The sequence below is a fragment of the Polypterus senegalus genome, chromosome 8 (assembly GCF_016835505.1).
Source record: "Polypterus senegalus isolate Bchr_013 chromosome 8, ASM1683550v1, whole genome shotgun sequence".
Taxonomy (NCBI): Eukaryota; Metazoa; Chordata; class Cladistia; order Polypteriformes; family Polypteridae; genus Polypterus; species Polypterus senegalus.
In genome coordinates this window covers 106110781-106129363 of record NC_053161.1, presented here as the reverse complement: position 1 = coordinate 106129363, position 18583 = coordinate 106110781, and the positions used below count along the sequence as shown (strand labels likewise).

At 38.8% G+C, this 18583-nt stretch overlaps 1 protein-coding gene across 3 annotated transcripts in view; it reads right to left on the bottom strand.

Moving 5' to 3' along the window:
• itpr2 (inositol 1,4,5-trisphosphate receptor, type 2) overlaps window positions 1-18583 on the bottom strand; it is a 583413-nt gene that overhangs the window by 161217 nt on the left and 403613 nt on the right. For all 3 annotated transcript variants that reach the window (XM_039761551.1, XM_039761550.1, XM_039761552.1), the window contains 5 exons: window positions 9391-9571; window positions 8461-8714; window positions 7650-7850; window positions 6505-6615; window positions 2360-2455 (listed from right to left, as the gene is read on the bottom strand). In XM_039761551.1, coding sequence (XP_039617485.1) covers window positions 2360-2455; window positions 6505-6615; window positions 7650-7850; window positions 8461-8714; window positions 9391-9571 — 843 coding nt within the window. The remainder of the gene's footprint in view (window positions 1-2359; window positions 2456-6504; window positions 6616-7649; window positions 7851-8460; window positions 8715-9390; window positions 9572-18583) is intronic.

Below are 18583 nucleotides of genomic sequence, written 5' to 3'. Positions count from 1 at the left end.
CTCGGGTGATGAACAAGCCAGTTTCCCTTCCGGTTTGTACGCGCCGATGATTTCCGCATGTGTTCAGTCTCTCCCTGTAAAGGACATTGTTCTTGGTCAGACATGCATCGCGCACAGTTACTTTGTGGTATAGCGGGTCCACAGCTCATGTCAAGAGGCCTGTTTTAAATAAATAATCGCCACGCTACAGCTGCCACGTCCTCTTCATAAATAGAAGTGTGAGGCGGCTAAAGGGAGGAAAAAGAAAAGAAAGACGGAGGTTGCGGAGTGAGGAAGTTAGCAGGAAACAGTGTGGAAAGAACCGGCAACTGGACAGTGAACCCAAGCAGGGTTGTTTGGCCGACACTCCGTGGGGCAGAAGGTAGCGGTCGCTCCAGCTAAGCGATCAAGGAGTTGGAGTGACCAGAAGAAGGACAGCTTGCCGCATAAGGCCGAGAAGGTATCAGGGGTCACCAGTTAAAGAATGCACCGGGCTTGTTTTTAAAGAAACTGCTTTCAGCATTGTTTTAACCTCGTTGTATTTAATGAAGACTTTTTTCTATTGGATTTTAACCTCCACTTCACTTCTGTTTTTATGGGATTATTTATTTATTGAAGGATTCTGAAAGCAATGCACTTTATTTAATTTGGACTTTTTTTTTCATTGTTGTTTTGTTAATTTTAATAAAAGCACTTGGCACTTTTTGCACCATCCCCTTGCTCTATTGTAGTGCCTTACTGTCGTGCTCATCGGTAACATTACCGACGGTAACGGGTTTAAGGGCTCCCGAAAGAGAGATGGGAGCATGCAGTGAACCCGCATCGTCATAGACTTTACCTCAAAACTGTAATCTCCTCTCCACCCAGTTCCTCCTCACTTCTCATGCCAGAACTCGACTCATGCAAGGTTAGTTTTCTTGGTTGTTTATGTTTAGTTTTTGTAAAAATTATGGATTTTTCAAATGTTCATTTTTTTTCCATGCGCCTGAAACTCATTAAAAAAAGTGTTTACAGCGAATGGTTCGTAAGGGTATAGCATGAACTCTTGCAATGTTGGTTTTCTCTGTTCAAGTTTTTCTCAGTGTTATTCAATGTTTTTACATTTAGTTTACTATTACACTGTGCATTCTATGGTATAGTTAACTATTTTTTGTGCGTAAAAATCTTTAAAAAAATATGTATATTTACATACAGTTTGTATGGTCCGGAATGGATTAATTGTATTTACATACAATCCTATGGGGGAAATTACTTCGGGTCACGACCAAATCGGGTTGCGACCAGAGTTTTGGAACAAATTACGTTCGTGACCGAAGGTTCCACTGTATCAAGGAAGAGTTTATTATCCAAAACGGTTAATAGTAAATTAATAATTATGTCTTCAAAAGTAAGCTGGATGTAGTTCAGAGTCGAAGGTGGGACTCAGTTGCGCTTTCCACTTGCTTAAATAAAAATTCATTAATTTTTTCAACAAAATATTTAAATCGTCTGCTAATAACAGGATTACATATTATACATATTAGTAGTTACATATATTTCTGTCCTGTTAACTTACAAGTGTAAATAGTTCTGGAGTTATACACAATCTTTCCACCACTAAATTGTGGCAAAAAATATAATTGGCATTTTATGTGAAATGTACTTTTATCATTCATTCATCTTGTGACATTTTAAAAATAAATTTTACATTTTTTTTTTTTTTTTAGAAAATAGAAATGTAAATAAAGGAAATGTGAATCACCCTTTTCATTAAAGTACAGCAAGGTCACTTGTCCATTTTCATCTGAACATACATTAACAGAAAGTACTTTAATACTTGCAAATTAGCACTAATTTGAAAATAAGCTTTAAGTAAAAAGGAAATAATTCTGACAATGGTGATGCAGCACAAACAACAGATAAACATTCACTTGTGCCTACAATTCTGTAAAATCTTTACTAAGGTGTTTCACATGCTCCAAGAGCTTACTTTAGTTGAAGTACTTCATGGAGGCATGTAGCACATATCCTTTGAAAAAGGGGGAACAGAACAACCAGTAATATACCACCTGCACCTTTCAGGATTTATTTTTTGGTATTTGGCACATTGTATAAATCCCCGATAAAGTTTTTACAAAAAATGTAAAGTGTGCCACTTCACAGAAAGCAATTTCATGGCACAGACAGGGAGCACTTTTTTTCATCCATTGTGTTTGAAACCCAAGAACAAATATGGGCTTACTGTGTTACACAATTTAGTCATGACAAATATACTAAACTGTTGTTTGATAAACATGCTGTGACATTACATGTTCTCATACAAACATGAAATGGAATAGAACATTAAAGTGATAATTCAACAGATTATGACTGTGCATAAATGAATATGATTTTTTCTTACCAGTTCTTGAGGCCTCATATTGGATAAAATCTTTTCAGCATTTTCATTATCACGCCTGCTTTCCATAATTGCAAGTAAAAGCTTGGATGCATTGTTCTAAATAAAAGCAACACCAAAAACAATATGCATTAAATTCGGTGGGGTATATTTTATATATACACGCATAATCTGATATACAAACAAATTTAGTATAATGCAAATGATCACTGGAATAAACAATTTTAAACGATCATTCGAGTTATTGAAGAGAAAACCCATGTGAAAAAATAATTGTGCTAACCCAAACCTAATACTTGGTTGTATCACCTGTAGCAGCAACAACTTCAATCAGGACACAAGTCTTTGGTAATGCTGTAGAAAAATTATGGCCAACTCATTATTTTATTCATTCAACCACACTGGAGTGTTTTTGACTATGAACTGCCTATTTAAGATTCTAACACAATAACAAACAATAGGGTCCAAGTCAGGACTAAACCAATTTTTTTTTGTCTATTAAGCCATTTAGAGGTGGACTTGCTCCTGTGTTTCAGATTGCTGTCCTGCTGTATAACCTAACTGTGCTTGAGCTTATGATTACGGAATGATGAACAGAATTTTTCTTCATTATTTTCTGGTAGAGAGCTGAATTCATGAGGCCCTCAATCTCAGCATGTTGTCCAGGCCCTTAAGTAGTAAAGCATCCCCATACCATGATACTACCAACACTATGTTTGACTGTGAACATGATGTTCTTATTGTGGAAAATATGTGTAAGCTTTTATAGGTAAATGTTAGACAAGCCTTAATGCTTCTCTTGTTTGGCTCTGGTTTTCTCCATGCAATACTCTCACCAATTTTGCCCAATGTCTTTCTCAAGGATCAATCATGAATGCTGATTAATTGAGCTGAGAGAGGCTTAGGGCCGATTTATATTTCATGCTCAGAACGCGTACGCGCCCGCACAATGGCTGCCATGCGTTCCCAGCGTTCATTTCACGTGTCCTCTGAGCAGGTCCTCAGAAGTTAATGTCGCGTACGCGAGTTGCAGTACCAGCAAAAGTCGGGGGGGCGCAGTGTGCTAAAAGTCGGAACGTGACGTCAGTGTCTCTGTTTACTATCTACATGTGACAGACAGCCTCTATGCAGATCCTACAGGATGAATGCTTCGATGTGGTGAAGCAAAATGCCGACATACAGATGTATTCGTGGTGCTTTTATATTCAAGCGTCGCATATTCCCGAATGTAATGACACAATACATTTTAAAAGTCTTACATACCATCTTTTGTGCAATCTTTTTTATTTTTGCAACTTAACAACAGCAACATAATGTACAGCGTTATATTTGAGCCACTGAGAAAAAAAAAGGACACGGTGAAAACGTGTATTTTGTGATTAAAGTGGAAATTTCAGCTTTAATCTCGAAATGTCCACTTTAACCTCGTAGTTTACTTTATCATTAATGCAGACCATCGTAAACGTCATCCCAGTTTTTAATCGCTACAAGCTTCTTGGACCTGACAGCAGTGGCAAGCAGCAATAGATCACCACACAGAACAAATTAAATGTATGATATTCCAACTCTCTGCACATTTAGAATCTTTAGATTTGTACTTGATACCACTTTCATGATGAAATGCATTAAAGTGTGTATGTTACATTTTACATATAATTTCGTTTAAATAATGAATACTGTTAATAATTACACACATGGGGGTGTCACTGTGGTGGAGCGATAGCACTGCTGTCTCGCAGGGAGTTATGTTGCTGGTATTTGCTGCTTGTATTCCACACTGTGCTCCGGTTTCCTTCCAAAGATATGCAGATTTGGGGATTTTGTGCCGCTAAAATGACGCTAGTGTATGCGAGTGCTTGTATTCACCTTGTGATGAGCTGCGGCCTCGTCAAGGGACTGTTTCTCACTCATGCCCAATGCTTGCTGGAATGGACACATCCTTGGATTGATGGATTTAATCAATAAACATCCTTTTCAGAGATATTGCGGTAAAGTGTCATTAGAATTTAAGTTTGAGTATGATTTAAGAGTGTTCTAGGCAATTCCCAACACAGAGAAGCCGAACATGTTCTCACCGTGATAATATCTCGCACTGCCACCTGGTGGATTCCTCCAGATTTAAGTAAAGTACACGCGCAAGTATGAACACTACAACACTTGCGTAGAAGGAGCGTCCGCTGCAGCATGCGTCGGGTGAAGTATAATTCCGGCCTTATAGTTCCTTAGATGTCTGTCTGGGCTTTTGTGACTTCCTGAATGAGTATTCTATGCATTCTTAGATAATTTTGCTAGGCCAGCAACTCTTGGTCAGATTTACCACTGTTACCAGGTTTTCACTATTTAGAGATGGTAGCTTTCACTGTGGTTTGCTGGAGTCACAGGGTTTTAGAGATAGCATTGCAACCCTTTAATGACTGATATATTTCACCAACTTTCTTTCTTGGGTCTTCTGGAATTTCTTTTGATAGTGGCAAGGGGTGCTGCTTGTTCAAAATGATTGATATTTCATTTAATAAAACACAATGTATAAACATAAACCAATGTTCAAGATGATTTCTAGACAGAACTCAATGGAAACAACCCTACATAACCCAATTATTAATACAAGGAAAACTGGAATAATTTCCATTTATAAAATCAGTGAGTTCTAATTTTTAATTTTTTGTAATTGTAAGAGCTAATCTTAGAAAGTCAAAGTTTTGAGTTAGTGTTTGTTTAATTTAAATTTCTTTCATAGTCACAGATAATGGTATAGTCTTTTCCCTGTGTATGTTAGTATGAGATAGAACTTTATTGCTAAAGATACAGCATGATAATTTGGAAAACATGGACACTGCTACCTCTGTTATCAGCACTCAGTACAAAAGCCTGCATTTGTTGATGGTATAGGGGGGCATTAGTGCCTATGGAATTGACAGCTTGCACATTTGGAAAGGTATCATCTATGCTGAAAGGTATATCCTGACAACATACTTTTCAGAAAAGGCCTTGTATATTTCAGAAAGACAATGCTAAACCACATACTGCATCTGTTAAAACAGCATGGCTTCAATGTAGGAGAGTCCTGGTGCCTGCAGTCCAGACCTTTCATCAATTGAAAACATTTGCCACATCATGAAATGAAAAATACAGCAAAGATGACCCAGGACTGTTGAGAAGCTAAAATCCTATATAAGACATGAATGGGACAACATTCCTTGCCGAAAAGTCCAGCAACTAGTCTCCTTAGTTCCCAAATGTTTAGGGACTGTCGTTAAAAGAAGAGGGGGATGCTAGACAGCATCTTCCCAAATTTGGAAGATTATTACAGGACAAAAGAACCTCTACAGCAGGGGTTCTCAACGTCGGTCCTGGGGACCCCCTGTCGCTGCAGGTTTTTGTTCCAACCAGCTTCTATTTTTAATTCAGCTCCTGGGCTAATTAAGTGAACTGATATTTCCCAAGATCTGCATTTAAGGAACAATATATTAATTAGAAAACTAAGTTTGCTAAAAAAAAAAAAATTAAAATGTACCAATCAGTTATATTGGAATAATGTATTTTTTTCTTTTTAACAGCATTTTCATCTTGATTTTCATTCTACTTTTCTAGGTGTTCTAATTGTTTAATTAATCCATTATTTACTAATTAGAGGGTCTGACGCTAAAGTAGCTGCAGCCTTTGACTATTCACTGTTGTTTGCCTGGGTGTCTGCTCTGCTCATTTTAAATTGTCATTATTAAGATACAACGAATGGGGAAAAACTGCACAGAGAAAGGGCAAAGTATAATGAAATCAACAAAAGAGAGTTAAGCATTTAAATCTAGAGCAAAAGCAGAAAAATTTATAAATGTCTTAGAAATGTAAAAATCATGCCGTTATGCCTTTCTGGATGTCGAATAAAAGAAAAAAGTATACCAAGTAATTAAATGAGATCAGTGCTATCAGATGTTGTCACTGATTAGGAATGTGGTTGGAACTAAAACCTGCAGCCACAGGTGGTCCCCAGGACCGATGTTGAGAACCCCTGCTCTATAGGCTAATTGATACACAGCAAAGACTTTCTTAATTAGACTACAGTTTCTTTCTAACAGATGATAAAGAGCTAAATAACAATATACAAACTCAAATTAGTTTTTAAAAGTGTACCCAAAAGTATGAAGCTGTACCTTTAATTCCAGGACAAGGTCCATACGGCATCTTGCAAGGGGGTTAATGTCATTTAGAATAAGGGCAATAATGATGTCAATTCCATTGGACTCATGTTTTGCAATGCAGGTCTGAAAATGAGAAATTGAAATTAGAATGCTCAATAATGTAGACTTGATTAACAGATGTAATGAAATATAAAATTTTGAATTTTGAGGGAAGAAATTGATGAGGAAAACAAACCAAGCAAATCAACAAGAAATCACTTTATAAATGAAAATTGAATTAATAAAAATCTGAACTGATCAGAAAAATATAATTTACATTTTAGCATAAATGTTGAAATGAGCATATGAATATTTAAACCGCAAACTGTGGAACACAACAGTTATGAAATAGTTTTGACTTGTTATGAAGAAAGTAAGTTGTGTTTACTGTCAAATACCAGTAGGGTGTCACAAAAACAACATAACTATTTTTTCAAAGCTAAGCCTAAAATTTAGAGATCTGGTATAGTGCAGCTAGATCTTCATCTATCGTTATACAATTGAATGCTGGGGTGTACTTTGCATTCATGTAACTTTGGCAGAAGGTACCTCTGGTCTACTTTACATATACCAACTTAAAGTTGCAACTCCCAATTTGCCCCCCCCCCAGTGTGAGTGTGTTTACCAATGTGCTCTATGATGGCCAGGCACCCTGTTCACGTTTTTTCCCTACTTTGTATATTATGCTGCTAGAACATGCACTGAAAACCAGCAATCATCTATTGAAAGTGGTAGTTTCAAAAAATGGATAGATTGTTTATTTTTGTTAATTGATGCATGCTGAATTGTTTTTAAGTATGTACGTAAAAGTAATAATTTCAGTACACGAGTAAGAATCACCAAATAAATAATAAACTTAAAAGTAGCCATGACAGTTGTCAAATAGTAAGCTTTTGTCTTTGAATTGTGGAGAAAAAAAATACTTAAGTAGGTTTCTTTACAAAATGATGCACAGGGCTGCAAGGAAGCACTGTTACAGTGCTTATTGCAGCACATCACTTTGCCAATCATATTAGCTCATATTAATTAATCCATTTTATAACTGCACAATTAAATTAATTATCTTAATTAGCTCAACACAAAATTGTTTTAAGTAGTTATATGCTAATCTGAATTACCTGATTTTCATGACACGGGCCTTGGCAATACTCAGTAAGAGTTTCTAAGGTCTGTTTGACTAAGTCAACATTCCCTTCATTGATGTATAGTCCAAGGAGCCCTAATCCTCCAGTGGTACTTCCACAGATACAGTCCAAGAACTGAAGAGTCTCACACACCAAATTATAATTGGTCTTATTGTTTTGATTTCGGAGAAAGTTCTGAAAAAAATTTCATATTAAGATATTGTATAAAAACACAGAAGTGAGAGAAAATAAAATTTACTGTTCACAAATGTTTTTGTTGCTTTAATCTCTAGCAACATAGATTTTCTATTTTATATCCTACAACAAAAAAAATTACAAATCACTGACAACACTCATTTGCTTTAATCATTGATTAAAAACAGACTATTGCTTAATTTAGAATACTCGACTTTTAACTAAACAACACAAATATGTTTCACATAATTAGATAACCTTGTTCCTCTTCACTTACAAATGACAATTTAGCTCGCAATTACACAATATTAAGATAAGGCCTTGCTGGATTCAAATATACTGTATAGCACTAAAATAAACATTACTCACACTTATGAGGTCAATTAACTTAACATGCATGTCCTTGAGTTGTAGGAGGAAAAACAGGAAACCAAAAAATAAACCCACACAGACAAGGGAATTCAAACTCCAGTCTCCTGAAGCTGTGGGGCAACAGTAATAACACTGCTATGCCACCACATTTCCCCTGTACAAACATGTAACTATAGATATCTGATCTATAGACTGATGGGATGTAAAATGCTTTACATAAAGAGAAATTCCATAATACCTGCAAATTTCGGTTGTGATTTTCACACAACAACTGAAGGAACCTCAGAATGGGTTCCATGATTGCAATAGCAGGACTCATCTGGATTTCTTCTCCCCCTGCTTCTTCCCCAACTACCACTTCATTTCCTGAGATAATGTCCACGTCTGGGTCCAGCTCTTTCCGATAAAGATAATACGCTTTACTTGTGGCCAAAGAAGCTTCTTTAAATTGCATTTTCATTTCATCTTTCAGATAACAAGCCGAACCCTTTTCTGTTAGGAGGGCACAAAATTAAAAACAAAATTATTTCTGGCTCTATGTAGAAATATTCCAAAAACCGCATAAAGATCCAGAAAGCACAAAAGATCAGTCAAGTAAAAAGGAAATGGAAGGTGTATTTCAAATCCAAACATCTGACAGGAAGTAAGAACTTTATTTTCAGTTAATTAGGCTTAGAGGAAAAGTTACTAGAAATACTGCTCTGCATACCTAAAGATTTTTTTCTCTTGATTTTACGAGGATTTTTTTTTGTCTATCTGTAAAAATAATCTTCTTTTTGTACTTTTTACCAATTTTCCTGACAAAAAGGAAGCAAGTTTTAAAACTTCAGTCATTTGGCACCTACATAACAAAGTATTTTCACTTTACACTTGCACATAGACAACAATATTAAAAAACATGCTCTTCAAGATCAAATGTGATGCAATTTTTTTTTAATATCTTGAAATTGAAGTTCAAAACTAAACATATTGAAGAAAAGAAGTTCATAAGACTCTTATGTTGTAAACAACTGAAAACAATAGATATATATAATTTTATAATTGATTTATTTTTTCAAATTGCTTTATACTGAATATATTTAAAAGTTTTACGCATGATTCAAATTCTATTCACTTACTATCTGTGGTAGTCTTTCAGTGTATGACCCAAGCAGTTTAAGTTACCTACCCACTTTCTTTGGCCTAGATATTGACAGTTCGTCGTCATCTTTCATTTTGTAACTCAGATCAAAGGTATTGACTGTGACCGTTGACCGAATCTCCTGCTGGGCTGCTTTCATTCTATCATACAGAACTTTAAAGAATTTTTCAGATTTTTTCTCTCCTTTCAGCTGATTAAAAAATGAATTCTAAAGAGGAAAAGAAAGAAATGAACACATGCAATCAGACTTAATTTTCTAATAAATATGAAAATGAAAATAATCACTTAGGAAATTTAAGAAAAATGCAGTATGGTTTGTTGGTGCACAACTGTAATATCAATTTGCTTTAATTCATCCATAAACTCAATTTTTTTTCTTAGTTTTCAATATCATGTTAATGATTGAGAATAAAGAAATTCAAATACAACTATCATCTAAATAAATAAACATTATGATAAAATAATGTTTTAAAATAATTTAAGCCTGATTTATTTTACATGCTTTTAAATTGCCTTGATGTATTAAAAATACATAAAATATGATGAGAAAAATGTACTGACAAAAATATGCAATTTTAATCATTTAAGAAGATACAGCTTCTTTCCTGCATATATGAAACCAGACCTACACTTAGGTCAATATGCATTTGGACAGTGACAAAAACTTTCAGAATTTTGGCTCTATATGGCATCACAGTGGGTTTGAAATGAAGAAACAATTACATGTCTGAAATGTAGCCTTTCAGCATTAATTCAAAGGGATTAACTGAAATATCACATGAGCCATTTAGGAATGACAGCCATTTTTATATACGGTCCCCCCATTTTCAAGCATTTGAATGTTTTTGGATAATTGACTGAAAAGCTGTTCCTTAGCCAGATGTGAGCAGGTCTCCCATTATTTCATTAACTATTACGCAGGTAGAAGGTTTCCCTGAAGCCTACGAAAAGCCTTATAATCCTGGGCCACCTTAAATTCCTTCACACCTCTCTTCATCAGCATCCTTTGTTTTGCATTTCTAAACAGTAGCATAGCGAATTGCTCGCGTACTAAAATGACTTTAGTAAAGCTGCAGGTTCAAGTCCCGTTTTACTTATGGTGCCAAGCAGAGTTGTTTTGTGGTACAGCAGTCTATTAGCCAGTGAAAGTGCTGTGAAGAAGCAGTCTGTTGTTACGGTTCTGCCTTCGTCAGACTGATAGCGGTCACAGGACATCGTATCTTTGATTGCTGGTACAACAAATAGTTCTGAGCAAGCATCAACCACAGCAGCAACTGTGGTCATCACTGCTCTTGTAAAAAGAATGGAGATAAATGCCATCAACTCAGAGAGGGAGAGGCAAGTTCCTTGTATCACATGAACATCACTGATAGAATACAGCTGAATAATAAAAAAAGCACTAACTTTTATAAATTGCCAAAATTTACACCGAGTGTTACAGACTCAAATCAAATGTATGTTTTTATTATATTATAGTAATAATAATAGCAGCTCATTAATGAAAATGTGGAGCTCCCGGACTCGAGCCCAGAACCTTTTGGTTATAAGGTAGCATTTCATGCCTCTGCACCATCCAAGAATACTTATCAACTATCTGTCGATTGACATTTGAGCTTGGGTTTTTAACTCACTGACAGAATTAATGATTTTTTTTCTTTGGTTATATTATTGAATAAAAATGCACCGTGTTTATTTGATATTTAGACTAAAGTCTTCACATATTACAGTATACACTTCACATCATTATTAGTATAACATGGAAAAACTTTAGGTATGTGTTCAGCATTTCTTCCCTCGCATTTTGAGCCATCCTACACTTTCACAGATCTTTGTAGACACGGAACACTTATGAAATAACAATAATAATAATATAACAATAATAATAACAATATATTATTTACCCTATACAACTCCAGGCACCTCACACCGCGATAAAGAGACTTGAGCAGGGAGAAGTTTGCGACTGACTTCTGTTCATTGGGGGGGTTTGGTGGTATGGGATAGCAGGCTGCTTGCTGCTTGTGTTGGTCGACACATTTGCAAAACAAAAGACGCAGATGAGGAGAGGTGTGAAGGAATTTAAGGTGGCCCGGTATTACACGTTTTTTTGTAGGCTTCAGGGATTCTAGTATTAACTCTCAATATGAGGACCAAAGACCTGTCCATGCAAGTAAAAACAGTACATTATTAGGCTGAGAAAACAAAACAAAACAAACCCACCTGAGAGATAGCAGAAACACCTGGGGCCTCATGTATAACGGTGTGCGTAGAACTCACACTATAACATGGCGTAAGCACAAAAGTGGGAATGTGCGTAAGCATAGAAAAATCCAGATGCATAAATCTGTGCGTACACAAACTTCCACGTTCTTCTGCTACATAAATTCCGGTCAGCATGAAATGTAACACATGTGCACGTGCCTGTTGTCCCGCCCCAACTCCTCCCAGAATTACGCCTCTTTGAATATGTAAATCAATACAAATAGCCCTTAAGCTCAGCATTCTGTGAAAAGAAAATGGCAAAACCAAGAGGAAAAATAGAACAATGTCAGCGGATACCAAGTGGAGGCAAAAAAAAAGTATTATTTGTTGGTTTAAACAGTGATATAATCAACAAAAGGAATTTGATCTAGTGACATAGCGTGTCGGAGAAACGAGAAAGCTCAAGTTCACAAAGTCATGCAGTGCCCGAAATGAAAAAAGTTGTCACATATCAAAGTCGCCATGAAAAGGCAAGTTGTAGCCCACCTTCTGTGTGTCATATGAAAGCTTGTTAGGGTACAGAGCAGTGTTCTCCCTAGCATTTTTAAGCCAGGCACTCCACCCGGCTAATTTAGTTGAGCGCCCGACTGTCATCTTGCATGACATTGCACAGGCCGATAAATGATCTGTAGAAATGGCAAGGGACGAGTGGGCAGGTGGGCAAATACTTTAGAAGCAGGATCACAAGTGGGAGAGGCACGTAGCGGGATACAGTATTGCCGATCACTCAATGCTGAACAAGCTAATAGCGGGAACGAGGCACAGCGAAGTTCACAGGCAAAGAGTATGGGGAGGTGGGCTTTCGAGAGGGGGCTGTAGATGGTAATAGCGGGGGCGTAGCAGCTTAATACAGCAGCAGGGAGTATGGGCGAGAGGGGGTTGTACATGCTAATAGCGGGGATGAAGCGGCAGTTCGCAAGCAAAAAGGATGTGGAAGTGGGTGGGCGAGAAGAGGACTGATGATAAAAAAACAAAAGACTAGAGCAACAACCTGTCAGATATCAGAAAAAGGGCGCCAAAAAATTACATCTCTGTTCTCAGTGTCAGTGCAGTCTGTGTTCTTGTTCAGTATATAGCAAACCAATATATACTGTATATACGTATGGGCACCGTTCTCATTCCCTACCACCTTCGCTAATCATACTTGAGGCAGATTGAAGACTTAAGTGCCAGCTTAAGTGAAAAATTAAAGAAAAAGTACAAAGTAATTGCAACACAAAAACTAACTTATAGCACTTTCGCCACACCAGGAAGTGCTGCCGGAAGTAATTCCAAGGTCACCCGGAGGGCTTCCAGGTGCATTCCTGACACTTCCGCCACACCAGGAAGTGGCGTCAAGGGGAGCACCTGGGGCTCATCCGGGTCATGATAAAAGGGGAAGCCTCCCTCCAGTAGACGAGCCAGAGTTGGGAGGAAGGAGACGAAGCTTGTGAGGAGGAGAGAGAAGGTCAAAAGAGAGAAAGAAGAAAACAACGACAGTGGAGAGTGTTGGTGATTGAAGGCATTGTGGTGTGAAAAAATATAAATAAAGAAGTGTGTTTTGGACATTCTGGTGTCGGTCTGTCTGTGTCTGGGGGTACACTTTCCACAATGGCACCCAACGTGGGGCCCACCTCCTGCTAAAAGGGGGGACCCCGTTTTAAAAAAAAAAAAAAATTTTTGTGGAGGCAACCCCACACAGTAGACGAAGGCTCACTTCCATCGCGGCACGCAGTCCTGCACCAACGTCTCAGAAAACGCTCGCCAAGGACCACGCCTGACGGACATCTATTATTATGGGGAAGAAAAAGGGCAAACGCACCTTAAAGGTAGCGACGACTCTACACAGCGTCGTTGCTGCGGATGCACGGGGTGGCGGAAGAGGCCGCCCAGTGACAACTCATTAAATAAGATGGGATTTGGGAGGTAAATCTCGCTTACGATTGTGATACGCTTGGCGGGGCTTACCCTGCTGTCCCCTGGTCTTGTTTTTTAGTAGGGGTCTGCCCAAATCCGTGTCTGTGGCCAAAGCATGCCGACCCGTGGAGTGATAGCGAGACGGCGACAGGAGATGAAGAGAAGGTTGCGGGGCGGAAGCTGCCCAGAAGACTCTTCCCCAACTGAGTCCGCTCATAGGGTGGAGGGAGCGTCAGAAGACCGGAAGTTACTCCCAAAGACAAGCACAGGATTGGATGGAGTGTGTTGTGTACCCGCCGATGAATACTTGAAGGCGGGACCAACGAACGTCAATCCTGGGACGCTCAAAGACCCAATGGAGCATGCGCAGAAGCTCCATGGCTCCCAGCCGGCAGGTGGGTGCGAAAAAAATATGATTTCACTGCCGGCTGGCTTAAGTGACTTCTTGTTGGCTGTACAGGAGTTGGGGGAAGTCTTTCATCCCGTACAGCCTCTCTTACAGATTCTTAGTGATTTGAAAGGCGTAATCAAGACTCTGGAGGAGACTGCAGACGCGCCCCTGAGAGCTGTACTGGAGTGGTTGAGGCGGCGCGATGTGGAATTCTCCAGCCAGTCCAATGCTTGTGTACAGGTAAGTGATACCAGTACCGAACATGATAAGGGAATCCCTAGCGAAAAGAACCGGGATGTAACGGAAGGGATCCAAGTAGCAGGGGTTCCGACAGTAGATCGGAGGATGAGTACTGAGCCCGCAGTACAAACAGAGACGGGGGGGACGGTGCCGGCTTGTTTGTGTCGGCACCCAGACTGCCCCGCGCCAGGAAAATGCAGCGCTCGTAACCCGTTCGAGAGGTGTGCAAACAGCACAGGGTCCCTCTTTAATCAATAAGGTGATCCAAGCTGTTACAGCACCCCAGAGTAACGGGAGACCCCGGAGAAAAAAGAAGGGGTCTCCCGACAGGTGGAAACGAGGTCACGAGAGATTGCGTGAAGTGAGAGAGCTCTCCCCGAGACAATGGAGAGCTGCCCCAAACCAAGCCGAAGAGATACAGGCAAGGGCATTCCCGTCCTGTTTTCAGGTCCGGAGGGCACCAGAAAGACAGAGGGTGCGCAGGTGTTACATGTGCCATGGAGTTGGGCATAAAAATATATCCTGTCTAAATTATACAAGTTAGAAATAAAGTAAACATTAAAAGAACAAACATTTCAAATTTCTTTACTCTTATGTAATTTTATATAAAAAATAAACTTAAATTTTAAATATCCCAAAAGATTTTGCTCTCCATAAAAATATATCCTGTCAAAATTATACAAATTCAAATATGAACATGGTGCATAACAAAACCTGGAAATATAAATAAAATGTGTTCTTTTCAGCAATAACAAATCAAATCATTCAGTTGTCTTTGCTCTTATGTCATTTTATCAGATTTGGACGCCTGGCATCTTTTTTTGGCAACAAGTTCGTTTATGTTTGGTGTGAGGTTCTGTGTTGTGGAGATTCTCAGGATGGACTGCAGGTGCTCATCAGTGAGGCGACTCCTGTGTGCTGTTTTGTTAGTCTTCATCACTGAGAAGAGCTTCTCACACAGATATGTGGTACCAAACATGCACAAGGTTCGAGCCGCATGTAGACGGAGCTGGAGCATTTGTGCGGGAATGGAGTGAATAAACTGTGCGGGCTGTGCAGTATCGTACTTTGCCTTCAGTGTGCCATTACACTGCAGCTCAATCACCTCCATCTGAATATGCACAGGTGCAGTTTCCACATCGATGGCAAATGGGTTGCGAAACAACTCAAAATTCTTTTTTTGTTCTTCAAAGTCACCAAAGCGCCATGCGAACTCAGTGAGCAGTGCGCTCAGTGTATCAGCAAAGTGCGTATCTGGGAACACCGTTGTGCCGACTTGGTTCAACATTACTTGGCAACAGGGAAAGTGGGGCAAGTTGCACTGGTGCATTTGTGTCTCCCATAAAGTAGCTTCACTTGAAATCACTTTGTGATTTTGCACGGGTAAAAACGTCTGCTGAAGTGTCAGATTCTTCTTTAACTCTTCTGCTTTCTGTATCTTGTGCATTGCATTCAGGTCTTTCAGGTTATCTTGATGTTTTGTCTCATAGTGCCGTCTTAGATTAAATTCTGTAATTACAGCCACATTAGCTCCACAAATGAGACACACGGGTTTACCGGCAATGTCAGTAAACATATACTCAGCCTCCCATCGGTTTTTAAAGGCTCTATGTTCAGAATCACCTTTTCTCTTCGGCACAGTGCGGGCTAGCTTTGCAATAACTTGCAGCATCATAAGCTAGACTTGATTAACGCGGTAAGTGTTCGGCAAGGCAGCTGAAGCTGCATTATGGGATCTGTAGTTTATTGTGTTACCAGCGCTTCATCTCCCTGGGCCATTAATAACAATAATACAGTATATAAAATGATCTGCGGGCGGATTTAATTACGCCGGGCCGGATGTGGCCCGTGGGCCTTGAGTTTGACACATATGGACTAAATAGAACTTGAAAAGATATATTTTTCAATGTGATCGCAATTCAGATCGAGTTGGCGCACACTACAGTACATCGAGCCCGCGTGCTATTGTGGTTTTGCCTACGTGCCTCAATAAGTTACCATCCCCTCGCTCTTACTTTTTTACCGTTCATCTAATGAATATACTGAGTATGGCTTTACCAAAACAATTATTGATCGCGAATAAAGTATCCATTATTCATAAAGCTTCAATTGGTGATCTGTTTTTCTCGTTAACCGCATACTTTTTCATACGTCTCAAACCAAGGGGATGCGAAGTTAAAATGAATAAAAATGCGTGCGTACATACTCAGTGCATCCCCTCTCGGAAATCGAACCTCCAAACGTCGGTGCTAGAGGCGAAGCCTCTACTATTGCACCACGGCGTGTGGTTTATCTATTTGAGCGTAGCAGTGTAATTCGGTTTTTGTTCAGCACTCTTTGGAACTGTTGCTTTTGTCTGCGCACTGTGTCAGTTCCGTGAGCGCTGAATATGGTTTTATATGTCACTTTCGCTTCGCTTCTAATTTGTTTCGCTGCCTTCTTAATTATATAATGCATGTTTTCTTAAGCGCTTTTGTAGCTCTTCCTGGTTTTCTACGTACTGCGTAATTACGTGGGAGGCATGATGATGTCACACGAAACTCCGCCCCCCACGGCTTTCGAACTCAACTCCATTACAGTAAATGGAGAAAAATAGCTTCTAGTTATGACCATTATGCGCAGAATTTCTAAATGAAACCTGCCCAACTTTTGTAAGGAAGCTGTAAGGAATAAGCCTGCCAAATTTCAGCCTTCTACCCACACGGCAAGTTGGAGAATTAGTGATGAGTCAGTGAGGGCATTGCCTCACTATATACTAGCAAAATACCCGCGCTTCGCAGCGGAGAAGTAGTGTGTTAAAGAAGTTATGAAAAGAAAAGGAAACATTTTAAAAATAATGTAACATGATTGTCAATGTAATTGTTTTGTCACTGTTATGAGTGTTGCTGTCATATATATATATATATATATATATATATATATATATATATATATATATATATATACACACACATATAAACATATCTACATATACATATAAACATATAAACAATATCTACACATATCTATATATATATCTATATATATATATCTATATATATATATATATATATATATATATACACACACATATACAAATCCACATCTACATAAATATACATATATAAACACACATACATATATATATATATACACACATACATACATACAGACACACATATACTGTATATATATATATATATATATATATATATATATATATATATATATATATATATATATATATATATATATATATATATATACACACACACACAGACACATATATACATATACACTCACCTAAAGGATCATTAGGAACGCCATACTAATACGGTGTTTGACCCCCTTTAGCCTTCAGAACTGCCTTAATTCTACGTGGCATTGATTTAACAAGGTGCTGAAAGCATTCTTTACAAATGTTGGCCCATATTGATAGGACAGCATCTTGCAGTTGATGGAGATTTGTGGGATGCACATCCAGGGCACGAAGCTCCCATTCCACCACATCCCAAGATGCTCAATTGGGTTAAGATCTGGTGACTGTGGGGCCATTTTAGTACAGTGAACTCATTGTCATGTTCAAGAAACCAATTTGAAATGATTTGAGCTTTGTGACATGGTGCATTATCCTGCTGGAAGTAGCCATCAGAGGTGGTCATGAAGGGATGGACATGGTTAGAAACAATGCTCAGGTAGCCCGTGGCATTTAAACGATGCCCAATAAGGGCATCAAGGGGCCTAAAGTGTGCCAAGAAAACATCCCCCACACCATTACACCACCACCACCAGCATTCACACAGGTAACAAGGCATGATGGATCCATGTTCTCATTCTGTTTATGCCAAATTCTGACTCAACCATTTGAATGTCTCAACAGAAACCGAGACTCATCAGACCAGGCAATATTTTTCCAGTCTTTCACTGTCCAATTTTGGTGAGCTTGTGCAAATTGTAGCCTCTTTTTCCTATTTGTAGTGGAGATGAGTGGTACCCGGTGGGGTCTTCTGCTGTTGTAGCCCATCCGCCTCAAGGTTGTGCGTGTTGCGGCTTCACAAATGCTTTGCTGCATACCTTAGTTGTAACGAGTGGTTACTTCAGTCAAAGTTGCTCTTCTATCAGCTTGAATCAGTTGGCCCATTCTTCTCTGACCTCTAGCATCAACAAGGCATTTTCGCCCACAGGACTGCCGCATACTGGATGTTTTTCCCTTTTCACACCATTCTTTGTAAACCCTAGAAATGGTTGTGCGTGAAAATCCCAGTAACTGAGCAGATTGTGAAATACTCAGACCGGCACGTCTGGCACCAACAACCATGCTACGCTCAAAATTGCTTAAATCACCTTTCTTTCCCATTCTGACATTCAGTTTGGAGTTCAGGATATTGTCTTGACCAGGACCACACCCCTAAATGCATTGAAGCAACTGCCATGTGATTGGTTGATTAGATA